The sequence below is a fragment of the Monodon monoceros genome, unplaced genomic scaffold (assembly GCF_005190385.1).
Source record: "Monodon monoceros isolate NGI ecotype Baffin Bay Population unplaced genomic scaffold, NGI_Narwhal_1 Super_Scaffold_20, whole genome shotgun sequence".
NCBI classification, from domain to species: Eukaryota; Metazoa; Chordata; class Mammalia; order Artiodactyla; family Monodontidae; genus Monodon; species Monodon monoceros.
In genome coordinates, this window is record NW_021703777.1 from 16184596 (window position 1) to 16198898 (window position 14303).

Consider the following 14303-nt stretch of genomic DNA (forward strand, 5'->3'; position numbering starts at 1 on the left):
CTTATTCCTCATACAATAATTCAGAGCATGAGCGTCATCATGCTTGCTTCTGCCCTCCTTGCCCTCAATCCTAATGAAGGCAAGGCAGATGGAGCAAAATGGATACTTGTACAAAGCAATGGGCTTTGTTTCAGAAGAAAACCTGTGAGCTTAGGGAACCTGAAACTTTCATAATCAGCAGTAAGCATGCCTGCCCTCTGCTTGAGAGGAAGACACTATCTCTATCTTCCAAAGCTATGTACTATACAATCATCCTTGAAAAGACAGTCATAAACAAAGATGGGCAGAAATACAAAACAACCCCAGAGAATCTCTCTTAATAAGGAAGAAGAATAAAAACAGATTTTAACATAGAAAACAAACTTTTTTAGGAATGTTTACCTAGGAAACAAATATCTGAAAAAAATAAGTTTCAATAAAAATTAGAAACCTGAAAAAAATTAATGTCCAAAAATATAAAAATCCCATAAATACAAAGTTGACATATAATGAAACATAAAAGAGTTAATGTGTCAGTAATTCAGGAAATCAAATGTCAAATTAGTTACATAACAATTCCTACCTTAAAACTGTTAATCATACTTTTTCCTAGTTTCTTTTGTTTTCATTGTTGTTGCCATTTGTTCTCATCTTAAAATTGTACTGTGTACCTTAAAACAATACTAAACCAAAATATAGTAATTAATTCCACTAAACTGAAATCTGAGGATATGCAAAATACAGTGACATCAAAAAGGCAGGGACAGTGGGGTGGAAGCAGGGAGAAAATGTGATCAATGAAAGATTTCCAAGGAGGGTGACATATGAACAATATATGGAGAATGAATAGGGCCTGGAATCTACCAAAAAACATACTCTACATCCAAAGACAAAGAAGAAGTCACAACGAGATGGTAGGAGGGATGCAATCATGATAAAATCAAATCCCATACTTGCTCGGTTGACAACTCACAAAACGGAAAACAATTATACCACAGAAGTTCTCCCATGGGAGTGAAAGTCCTGAGCCCCATGTCAGGCTTCCCAGCCTGGGGGTCCAGCAATGGGAAGAGGAGTCCCCAGAGAATCTGGCTTGGAAGGCAAATGGGATTTGACTGTGGGACTTCCACAGGACTGAGGGAAACAGAAACTCCACACTTGGAGAGTGCACAATAAGTCCTGTGTTCACCAGGACCTAGGGGTAAAAAGCAGTGACCCCATGAGACTGGGCCAGACCTACCTGCTAGTATTGGAGGGTCTCCTGCAGAGATGGGGGGGCTGTGGCTCACTGCGGGGACAAAGACACTGGCAGCAGCAGTTCTGGGAAGTACTCTGGTGTGAGCACTCGCAGAGGGCACAATCAGCCCCAACAAACAGTCTGTAGGCTCAAGTGCTGAGTTGCCTCAGACCAAACAACCAAAAGAGAGGGAACACAGCCCCACCCATCAGACAAGCAGATTAAATTTTTACTGAGCATGGCCCTGCCCACCAGAGGGACAAGATCCAGATCTACCCAAAACCAGTCCCTCCCATCAGGAAGCTTGCACAAGCCTCTTAGACAGCCTCATCCACCAGAGGGCAGACAGCAGAAGCAAGAAGACTACAATCATGCAGCCTATGGAATGGAAACCACAATGACAGAAAGTCAGACAAAATGAAATGGCCGAGGAATATGTCCCAGATGAAATAACAAGATAAAAAACAAGAAAAACAAGTAAGTGAATTAGAGATAGGCAATCTTCCAGAAAAAAGAATTCAGAATAATGATAGTGAAGATGATCCTGGAAAAAGAATGGAGACAAGGATCAAGAAGATGCAAGAAATGTTTAACAAAGACCTAGAAGAACTAAAGAACAAACAAATAGAGATGAACAATACAATAAGTGAAATGAAAAATACACTACAAGGAATAAATAGCAGAATAACTGAGGCAGAAGAGGGGACAAGTGACCTGGAAGATAAAGTGGTGGAAATCACTGTCACAGAACAGAATAAAGAAAAAAGTATGAAAAGAAATGAAAACAGTCTAAGAGACCTCTGGGACAACATTAAATGCACCAACATTAGCATTATAAGGGTCCCAGAAGGAGAAGAGAGAAAGGACCTGAGAAAATATTTGAGGACATAATAGCTGAAAAACTTCCCTAACATGGGAAAGGAAACAGTCACCCAAGTACAGGAAGTGCAGAGAGTCCCAGGCAGGATAAGCCCAAGGAGAAACATGCTGAGACACATAGTAATCAAATTAACAAAAGTTAAAGACAAAAAGAAAATATTAAAAGCAACAAAGGAAAAATGACAAATAACATACAAGGGAACTCCTGTAAGATTTCAGCTAATTTCTCATCAGAAACTCTGCAGGTCAGAAGGGAGTGGCATGATATATTTAAAGTGATGAAAGGGAAGAACCTACAACAAAGAATACTCTACCAAGCAAAGCTCTCATTCAGCTTTGATGGTGAAATCAAGAGCTTTACAGACAAGCAAAAGTTAAGAGAATTCAGAACCAACAGACCAGCTTTGCAACAAATACTAAAGTAACTCCTCTAGGTGGGAAAGAGACCAGCAACTTAAAACAAACTTGTACATATACAGACTGCTATACCCAAACCACATGGGAACAGCAAACCCAGAAACTATAATAGACACACACACATGAAAAGAAAAAGGAACCCTAACACAGCACTAAAGATGGCCATCAAACCACAAGAAAAGAGAACAAAAGAAGAAGGGAAGAAAAAAGACCCACAAAAAATAACCCAAGGGCTTCCCTGGTGGTGCAGTGGTTGAGAGTCCGCCTGCTAATGCAGGGGACGCGGGTTCGTACCCTGGTCCAGGAAGATCCCACATGCCGCGGAGCAGCTGGAGCTCTCCTGTGCTCTGCAACGGGAGAGACCACAACAGTGAGAGGCCCGCGTATCACAAAAAAAAACAAACAAAAAAAAACACAAAACCAAAATAATTAAGAAAATTGCAACAGGAACATACATATCAATAATTACCTTAAATGCAAATGGATTAAATGCTTCATCTAAAAGACAAAGATGGGCTGAATGGATACAAAAAAAAAAAAGACCCATATATATGCTGTCTACAAGAGACCCACTTCAGACCTAGGGACACATACAGACTGAAAGTGAGGGGATGGAAGAAGATATTCTGGTATTCCAAACAAATGGAAATCAAAAGAAAGCTGAAGTAGCAATACTCATATCAGACAAAATAGACTTTAAAATAAAGACTGTTATAAGAGACAAAGAAGGACATTACATAATGATCAAGGGATCAATCCAAGAAGAAGATATAAAAATTGTAAATATATATGCACCCAAAATAGGAGCATCTCAATATACAAGGCAAATACTAACAGCCATAAAAGGAGAAATCAACAGTAACACAATAACGGTGGGGGATTTTAACACCCCACTTTCATCAATGGACAGATCATACAGACAGAAAATCAATAAGGAAACACACGCCTTAAATAACACATTAGACCAGATGGACTTAATTGATATTTATAGAGCACTGCTTCCGAAAACAGCAGAATACACATGCTTCTCATGTGAACATGGAACATTCTCCAGGACTGACCACATGCTGGGCCACAAAGTCAGCCTCAGTAAATTTAAGAAAATTGAAATCATATCAAGCATCTTTTCTGACCACAACACTATGAGATTAGAGTTAACTACAAGAAAAGAAACTGTAAGAAAATGAACATGTGGAGGTTAAACAATATGATACTAAATAACAAAAGGATCACTGAAGAAATCAAAGAGAAAATTAAAACTACAGAGACAAATGAAAATGAAAACACAATGATCCAAAACCTATGGGATGCAGCAAAAGCAGTTTTGAGAGGGAAGTTTATAGCAATACAATCTCACCTCAGGAAACAAGAAAAATCTCAAATAACCTAACCTTATACCTGAAGCAGCTAGAGAAATAAGAAGAAACAAAACCTAAAGTTAGTAGAACAAAAGAAATCATAAAGATGAGAGAAGAAATGAATGAAACAAAGAAAGCAATAACAATTATCAATGAAACTAAAACCTGGTTCTTTGAAAAGATAAACAAAATTGATAAACCATTAGCCAGACTCAACAAGAAAAAAGGGAGAAGACTCAAATCAACAAAATTAGAAAAGAAAAGGGAGAAGTAACAACTGACACCAGAGAAATACAAAGGCTCATAAGAGACTACGACAAGTAACCATATGCCAATAAAATGGCCAACCTGGAAGAAAATGGACAAATTCTTAGGAAGATACAATCTCCCAAGGCTGAACCAGGAGGAAATAGAAAATATGAACAGACCAACCACAAGCACTGGAATTGAAACTGTGATTTAAAAACTCCAAACCAACAAAAGTCCAGGAACTGATGGCTTCACAGGTGAATGCTATCAAACGTTTAGAGAAGAGCTAACACCTATCCTTCTCAAACTCTTCCAAAATATAGCAGAGGGAGGAACACTCCCAAACTCATTCTATGAGGCCACTATCACTGTGATATGAAAACCAAAGATACCACAGAGAAAGAAAATTATAGGCCAATATCACTGATGAACATAGATGCAAAAATTCTCAACAAAACACTAGCAATCCAAATCCAACAATACATTAAAAGGGTCATACACCATGATCAAGTGGCATTTATTCCACGGGTGCAAGGATTTTTCAATATCCTCAAATCAATCAGTGTGATACAACACATCAAAAAATTGAAGAATAAAAGCCATGGCAATCACAGAAGAAAAAGAAATAAAAGGAATCCAAATTGGAAAAGAAGAAGTTAAACTGTCACTGTTTGCAGAAGACATGATACTATACATAGAAAATCCTAAAGAGGATACCAGAAAACTACTAGAGCTCATCAGTGGATTTGGTAAAGTTGCGGGTTACAAAAGTAGTACACAGAAATCTATTGTAGTTCTATACACTAACAACAAAAGATCAGAAAGGGAAATTCAAAAAACAATCCCATTTGCCATCACATCAAAAGGAATAAAATACTTAGGAAAAAACCTACGTAAGGAGGCGAAAGACCTGTCCTCCAAAACCTATAGGATGCTGATGACAGAAACTGAAAACGACACAAACTGATACAATGATATACCATGTTCTTGGACTGGAAGAATCAATACTGTCAAAATGACTATACAACCCAAGGCAATCTACAGATTCAATGCAATCCCTATCAAATTACCAATGTCATTGTTATTCTTCACAGAACTAGAACAAAAAAATCTTAAAATTTGTATGGAGACACAAAAGACCCCAAATAGCCAAAGCAATCTTGAGAAAGAAAAATGGAGCTGGAAGAATCAGGCTGCCTGATTTTAGACTATACTACAAAGATATAGTCATCAAAACAGTATGGTACTGACACAAAAATAGAAATATAGATCAATGGAACAGGATAGAAAGCCCAGAAATAAACCCACACACCTATGGTCAATTAATCTATGACAAAGGAGGCAATGGTGGAAAAACAGTACAATGGTGGAAAGACAGTCTCTTCAATAGATGGTGCTGGGAAAACTGGACAGCTACATGTAAAAAAATGAAATTAGAACATTCTTTAACACCATACACAAAAATAAGCTCAAAATGGAGTAAAGACCTAAATGTGAGACCGGACACTATAAAACTCTTAGAGGAAAACACAGGCAAAACACTCTCTGACATAAATTGCAGCAATATCTTTTTCAATCCATCTCCCAGAGTAATGGAAATAAAAACAAAAATTTAAAAATGGGACCTAATAAAACTCAAAAGCTTTTGCACAGCAAAGGAAACCATAAACAAAATGAAAAGACAACCCATAGGATGGGAGAAAATATTTGCCAGTGATGTGACTGACAAGGGATTAGTCTCCAAAATTTACCAACAGCTCATGAGGCTTAACACCATGGGAACAAATGACCCAATCAAAAAATGGGCAGAAGACCTAAACAGACATTTCTCCAAAGAAGACATACAGATGGCCAAGAGGCACATGAAATGATGTTCAACATCGTTAATTATTAGAGAAATGCAAATCAAAACTACAATGAGATATCACCTAACACCAGTCAGAATGGCTATCATCAAAAAATCCACAAACAATAAATGCTGGAGAGGGTGTGGAGAGAAGGGAACCCTCCTACACTGTTGATGGGAATGTAAATTGGTACAGCCACTATGGAGAACAGTATGGAGGTTCCTTAAACAACTAAACATAGAACTACCATATGATCCTGCAATCCCACTCCTGGGGAAGCAATGTACACACTGCTTTATTTTAAATGGATAAACAGCAAGGTCCTACTGTACAGCACAGGGAACTCTACTCAATACTGTGTAACAACCTAAGTGGAAAAAGAATTTGAAAAAGAATAGATATATCTATATGTATAACTGAATCACTCTGCTGTACACCTGAAACTAACACAATATTGTTAAGCAACTATATTCCAATATAAAATAAAAAATTTTTTAAAAAGAATGAATAGGAAATTTCTAGGAGAACTAGACATATATTCTGCCCCATATCATGAGAGAGATTTTAGCAAATCTTTGAGGATGACAATTTGTTAATGGAGGCTGAAAGGGCAGTGAAGAAATTTTTGGAGACTGAAAAAGGGGGCTCCATATTAATTAATAATGTAATGTTTTTAAAAATGTTACACACAGTGCTTAATTTGACTCAGCACGGGAGACCTGATTTGGCCCTGGCATGGACAAGATTGACAGACTGATAGATGTTCCTCAATTTTATGGGTGGTGGTCATAGCCATTCTTAGTTGGTAAAGCAATTTGTCTGGTTAATTCTAATAACACACAAAACTCTGGCATGCTACTTAGTTATGCAGCCCCCAAGAAATGGGCATCTTCCAACGTCTTAGAGGGACAAGTGGTGTTCAGCCACCCAAGATTTAAGCAAATAACAGGTCTCTGATGCCCTTAAATATCCTGGTTTGCATGCATACTACACTAACTGCCTCAGCATGGGCCTACCCTGAAACTGCATGTACAGGTAACCCTTTGAACCTCATTCATGACGGAAATCTGAGGGATTGAAATTATTCCTGAAGAACAAGGAATTCCCAGTAAGGGCCAAAAGCCTGCATTGATTGGTTTAATGAGGCCCTCAGATCAGACCCTGGGTTGGTCTCTACCTTGGCGAGAGCTGCGAAGGGAGTCCAACTAGGCTCTTTAGAGGAAGTAAAAGCTGTAACGAGGTTCCTATAGATGAACCTGCAGAAGCATCACTAATGAACCTTATCGCCTAAAGGGACAAAGGAATGCTGAGTCTTCTGTCCTCCCAATGCATGAGAATAACTGCACAATGACATGACGTATCATGTTGTATTTAAGGAACTTTAAGTGAAGGTAAAGGTAAGGGAGTGAGAAGCAAAAATTAAGGGAAATTATGGCAGCAGTGAGAAATGAGGCAGAGAGCTAGACAGACATCATAAAGGGTATTGTATTTATTTTAAAAATAATTGTTGTCAGCCAAGTTTTTATTAACAAAGCAGTTAGCTTGTGTTCATTAATTTTGTGTTACCTTAAAGGCATTTTTTTTTTTTTTTTTTTTTTTTTTGGCGGTATGCGGGCCTCTCACTACTGTGGCCTCTCCCGTTGCGGAGCACAGGCTCTGGACGCACAGGCTCAGCAACCAGGCTCACGGGCAAAGCCGCTCCACGGCATGCGGGATCCTCCTGGACTGGGGCACGAACCCGCGTCCCCTGCATCGGCTGGCAGACTCCCAACCACTGCGCCACCAGGGAAGCCCCTTAAAGGCATTTTTGAGCTTGGAGTGAAGGGAAATTATGGCAATGGTAAGATAGGAGTTTAGAAAACTAAGTAGACAACAGATTATGAAAAGGACATTGTTCTTAGACTTAAATTTCTTCCTATACCTGATAGAAGGCACAGAATTTTAGGCAAAAGGAGCTTATTAAAAGGCAGTACCGGGTTTCCCTGGTGGTGCAGTGGTTGAGAGTCCACCTGCCGACGCAGGGGACATGGGTTTGTGCCCTGGTACGGGAAGATCCCACATGCTGCAGAGCGGCTAGGCCCGTGAGCCATGGCCACTGAGCCTGTGCGTCCAGAGCCTGTGCTCTGCAGCGGGAGAGGCCACAACAGTGAGAGGCCCGTGTAACACACACACACACACACAAAGTCAGTACCATGACATGACGTGTTTCAGAGAGATATTACTTCCAATCATATAGCTAAATTTGCATTATTTTTTCTCAGCTTGATGATCGTTTTAACTCATGTGTGTAGTGAAAACACTTAAGATATACTCTCTTAGCAAATTTCAAGTATACAATGCAGTATTATTAACTATAGTCACCATGCTATACATTAGATCTCCAGAACTTATTCATCCTGCATTGAAACTTTGTATCCTTTGACCAACATCTCCCCCTTTCCTTCACCCCTCAACCCTTGACAACCATCATTCTACTCTGTTTCTATGAGTTCTATTTTTTCAGATTCCATATATAAATGAAATCATGCAGTATTTGTCTTTCTGCATTCGGCTTATTTCATTATTTGATTTAGCATAATGTTCTTCAGGTGTTCTTCATCCCTGTTGTTGCAAATGACAGGATTTCCTTCTTTTTTAAGGCTGAATAGTATTCCCCTGTATGTGTCATTTGGGTGTGTGTACATACATACACACACACACACACACACACACACACACACACACCATCTTCTTTATCCATTCATCTTTCTAATAGACACATACATTGATTCACATCTCAGCTATTGTGAATAATGCTGCAATGAACATGGAACAGCAGATATCTCTTCTATATACTGACTTCATTTCCTTTAGATATATAATCACAAGTCAGATTGCTGGATTATATGGCAGTTCATTTTTAATATTTTGAGGAATCTCCATGCTGTTTTCCACAATGGCTGTACCAATTTACATTCCCACCAACAGTGAACAAGGGTTTCCTTTTCTCCATATCCTCACCAACACTTATCTCTTGTCTGAGAATGCCCATTCTAACAGATGTGAGATGATATGGCATTGTGATTTTTATTTGCATTTCCCTGTTGATTAGTGATGTTGAGCATTTTCTCATATACCTGTTGGCCATTTGTATGTCTTCTTTTAAGAAATGTCCATTCACATCCTTTGTCCATTTTTAAATCAAACTATTAGTTTTCTTGCTATTGAGCTGTTTGAGTTTCTTATATATTTTGGATAGTAACGCCTTATCAGATGCATGGTTTGTAAATATTCTTCTCCCATTCACTCTGTTGATTGTTTCCTTTACTGTACAGAAACTTTTTATTATAGTTTGATGCAATCCAATTTATTTTTGCTTTTGTTGGTTGTGCTTTTGGGGTCATATGTAAAGAAATTATTGTCTAGATAAGTGTCAAAAAGCTTTTTCCCTGTGTTCTCTTCTAATCGTTTTACAGTTTCAGGTCTTATATTTAAGTCTCTAATTAATCTTGGCTTGATTTTTTTATATGGTGTGTGATAAAAGTCCAGTTTCATTCTTCTGCATGTGGATATCCAGTTTTCCCAGCACAGTTTATTGAAGAGACTGTCTTTTCTTCATTGAGTGTTCTTGGAAGAAAATATATGGATGTATTTCTGAGGCTCTCTATTCTGTTCCAATGGTCTATATGTCTGTTTTTATGCTAGTACAAAACTGTTTTTATTACTATAGCTTTGTAGTGTATTTTAAAATCAGGTAGTGTGAGGCCTCCTGTTCTTTTTGCTCAAGATTGCTTTGGCTATTTGAGATCTTTTATGGTTCCATATAAATTTTAGAATTTTTTTCTATTTCTGTGAAAAATGCCATTGGAATTTTGATAGAGATCGCACTGAATCTGTATATCATTTGGGTAGTATGGACATTTTCACAATATTAATTTTTCCAATCCATGAACATGGGCTATCTTGCCATTTACTTGTGTCTTCTTCAATTTTTTAAATCAATGTTTTATAGTTGTCAAGTGTACAGACCTTTCTCTTCCTTGGTTAAATTTATTACTAAGTATTTTTCATTCTATTGTAAATGGGATTGTTTCCTTAATTTCTTTTTTGGACAGTTGTTGTTAGTGTGTAAAAATGTCACTGATTTTTGAATGTTAATTACATCCTGCAACTTTACTAACAACAATTTAAAATTTTGTAAGAATTTATGAAAATCTTACTTTGTGAAATTTTAATAATTTTTGTTTAAATAAGAAAAACCTTTATTTGTTTCCATTTTTCTGATGTGCCTATAAATCTGCAGCACTAAAAGATTACTGATAATGATTTCACAGCTGTTCTTTCATTACAATGAGATGTATTTCAGCTACAGCTAAAGTTTTTAACTAATTTAAAGCACTAGGGTGCTTACTTTAATAGCAAATATACTAAAGTTGGAACAATACAGATATTATCATCCTGTGCAATGATGACATGCAAATTTGTGAAGCATTTCATTAAAAAAATTTTTTTAAGTACTAGGGTACTCTTACATTACCACCATAGGTATATTAGTGTTCAATTTCCTATAAAGCATGTGTGTTCCACATTTTCTGGGATGAAAATCATTTTCTCTGATAGGAGAGTCCAATCCAGTTTAGTAATTCAATGGCTCTGCTATCCCTATATCATCTACCCCAACCCTACAGGATTCTTGTACCTTCTTAGCAATTCTTTTGCCAAACCAAACTTATACAAAGTCATTTTAATTTTCTTTAGCATTTTTTACAATAAATTGTTCTTCTCTTTAAACTTCCTAGATTATACTTCTATGCCTCTCTCTTCTATTCATTTATTCAGTCATTATTTCCCAAGTGTGTACTATACTATGGACACATTTCCAATGTTTTGTACATGCCCTTTTATGATCTGACAGCTATGTTCAAACTTCCCCAGTGTTTAACATGTTTATATTCTCTCTATAGATTATCTACCTATCTATTCTTTCTATATTTTCCACCCGAATTGTTAGCTACTTTAACTTTTCTATATATTCATTCTCTTAAGCTTTCTCAAATTCTTCAGAAATGAGAAAGAATGAATAATTATATACACAAACATTAAGATGTCCTTTCAAAATCTGAACTCTAAAAGGTTTAATGTGTAGCCAGCTGCACTGTCAGAATTTTACTCATGAGAGTGGCTTCCTGTCAACCTGTTAGGCTATAATAATTATGTGAGTAACCTTCTTACTCATATAATCTCTGATCTCAGGAATGTTTCTTGTTTTCCGCTGATCATTTTGAAATAGGGATTTTCTACATTTCTTGTATGTGTCTAACAATGTCCAGAATCTCTTCTTTGACAATTCTAAACTTTAAAATAAGAGAACAGAAGTTCCTCTCTTGGCTTCCATTACTTTCTGTAAAGATAAATTGTCAGCAATCAAACACATGTAAAATGTTTGGCTTTCCATGAAATGAGAAATCAAACAAACCCTTTTATATTTACCCACATGGTTACCTTTGATACTCTGCATTACTTTATACAGATCCAGATTCCATCTGGTAACATTTTTCTCTGCCTGGAGGACTTCCCTTAACATTTCTTACACTGTAGGTCTTCTGCAGATAAATATTTCAGCTTTTATACATATGAAAAGGTCTTCTTTTTTATGGAGGTAGAAATGACTTACAATATTATATTAGTTTCAGGTATGCAACATAATGATTCGATACTTATACATATCACAAAATGATTACCACAATGTCAGGTTAACACCCATCACCACAAAGATTTTTTTCTTGAAATGAGAACTTTTTAGATTTACTCTCTTAGCACCTTTCAAATATTCAATACAGTATTATTAACTATAGTCACCATGCTGTACATTACATCCCCATGACTTATTCATTTTATAAATAGAAGTTTTTAGAAAAGCTTTTCAGTTTGTTTTCATTTTTGAAAGATATTTGAGCCTGCAGAATTATAGGTTGACAACTGTTTTCTTTCAATACTTTAAAGATGTTGCACTGCTGTCTTCTGACTTGCATCACTTCCAACATGAAATGTACTGTCATTTTAAACTTCATCCCTCTTAATGTCATGTATACTTTTCCTCTGGCTGCTTTTAAGAATTTTTTTCTTTTTTACCATTTTATTCAATTTGATTATAATTTGCCTTGGCATAGTTTCCTTGATGTCTTTTGTGCTATGGGTTTGTTGAGCTTCATGAATATGTGTTTCTAGTTCTCATTGAAGTTTGGAAATTTTCAGCCTTATTTCTTAAAATTATTTTTTGTGTCCCCTCACTCTTTCTTTCAAGGATTCCAGTTACACATTTAAGCCACCTCAAACTGTCCCATAGTTCACTGATTCTTTTTTTGTCTTTTTTTCTCACTGTACTTCGTTTGAGATATTAACATTTTCTATTACTGTCTTGAGGTTAACTAATTTTTTAGTCTGAACTAATCTGCTGCTAACTAGTGTACATTTTTTCATGCATTATATCAATACTGCCCATCTCTAGAACTTTAATTTGGGCCTTTCTATTTGTGCTATTGTTCTACTTAATATGCTCAATGCTTCTTCTACCTTCTTGAACATATAGAATATAGTTATAATAACTGTTTAATGTACTTTCTACTAATTTTGTCATCTGTATAACTTCTGGGCCTCTCTATTGATACTTTCCTGCGCCTTTGCATACCTAGTAATTTTTTTTTTTATTGAATGCTACACTCTGTGAATGTTACCTTATTGGGTTCTGGATATATTTAATTCCTATGAACATTCTTGAGCCTTGTTCTGGGAGGCACAAATTCAGTAAGCAAAAAAATATATATATAAAAGACGAAACTAATTGAGAAAAAAACTGCCATTCACGGATGGCATAAAATCACTTGAGGAAATTTTTTTTAAAACTAATAATAAATTAGTAGGACTAATCATTGAATTTAGCAAGAAGTATGAATCATTGGTAAAGCAAATCTTTAATAAAGACTATTATATTTCTTTACACCAATAAAAGAAAGCTCAACAATGAAAATATTTAAAAGATAACATTTTGATAGCATTAAAAAACATCAAAGGTGGACAAAGGGAAGATGGCGGAAGAGTAAGACGCGGAGATCACCTTCCTCCCCACAGATACACCATAAATACATCTACACGTGGAACAATTCCTACAGAACACCTACTGAACGCTGGCAGAAGACCTCAGACCTCCCAAAAGGCAAGAAACTCCCCACGTACCTGGGTAGGGCAAAAGAACAAACAGAGACAAAAGAATAGGGACGGCACCTGCACCAGTGGGAGGGAGCTGTGAAATAGGAAAGGTTTCCACACACTAGGAAGCCCCTTCGCAGGCAGAGACTGCGGGTGGCAGAGGGGGGGAGCTTCGGGGCCGCGGAGGAGAGCACAGCAACAGGGGTGCAGAGGGCAAAGCGGGGAGATTCCCGCACAGAGGATCGGTGCCGACCGGCACTCACCAGCCCGAGAGGCTTGTCTGCTCACCCGCCGCCGGGGCGGGCGGGGCTGGGAGCTGAGGCTCGGGCTTCTGTCGGAGCGCCGGGAGAGGACTGGGGTTGGCGGCGTGAACACAGCCTGCAGGGGGATAGTGCGCCATGGCTAGCCGGGAGGGAGTCCGGGGAAACGTCTGGACCTGCCGAAGAGGCAAGAGGCTTTTTCTTCCCTCTGTTTCCTAGTACGCGAGGAGAGGTGATTAAGAGCGCTGCTTAAAGGAGCTCCAGTGACGGGCGCGAGCTGCGGCTAAAAGCGTGGACCACAGAGACGGTAAGGCTGCTGCTGCCGCCACCAAGAAGCCTGTGTGTGAGGACAGGTCACTATCCACACCTCCCTTCCGGGGAGCCTGTGCAGCCCGCCACTGCCAGTTTCCTGGGATCCAGGGACAACTTCCCCAGGAGAATGCACGGCGAGCCTCAGGCTGGTGCAACGTCACGCCAGCCTCTGCCGCTGCAGGCTCGCCCCGCACTCCGTGCCCCTCCCTCCCCCCGGCCTGAGTGAGCCGGAGCCCCCGAATCAGCGGCTCCTTTAAACCCATCCTGTCTGAGCGAAAAACAGATGCCCTCCAGCGACCTACACGCAGAGGCAGGGCCAAATCCAAAGCTGAACCACTGGGAGCTGTGAGAACAAAGAAGAGAAAGGGAAATCTCTCCCAGCAGCCTCAGAAGCAGCGGATTAAAGCTCCACAATCAACTTGATGTAGCCTGCATCTGTGGAATACATGAATAGACAACGAATCATCCCAAATTGAGGAGGTGGACTTTAAGAGCAAGATTTATGATTTTTTACCCTTCTCCTCTTTTTGTGAGTGTGTATGTGTATGCTTCTGTATGAGATTTTGTCTGTATAGCTTTG

At 38.3% G+C, this 14303-nt stretch overlaps 1 protein-coding gene across 1 annotated transcript in view; it reads right to left on the bottom strand.

The window, feature by feature from the left end:
* The window catches only part of STPG2 (sperm tail PG-rich repeat containing 2), a 550510-nt gene that overhangs the window by 425080 nt on the left and 111127 nt on the right, over positions 1-14303 (bottom strand). The window contains 1 exon segment of the mRNA XM_029234789.1: positions 10821-10843. Within this exon segment, the coding sequence (XP_029090622.1) occupies positions 10821-10843 (23 nt within the window).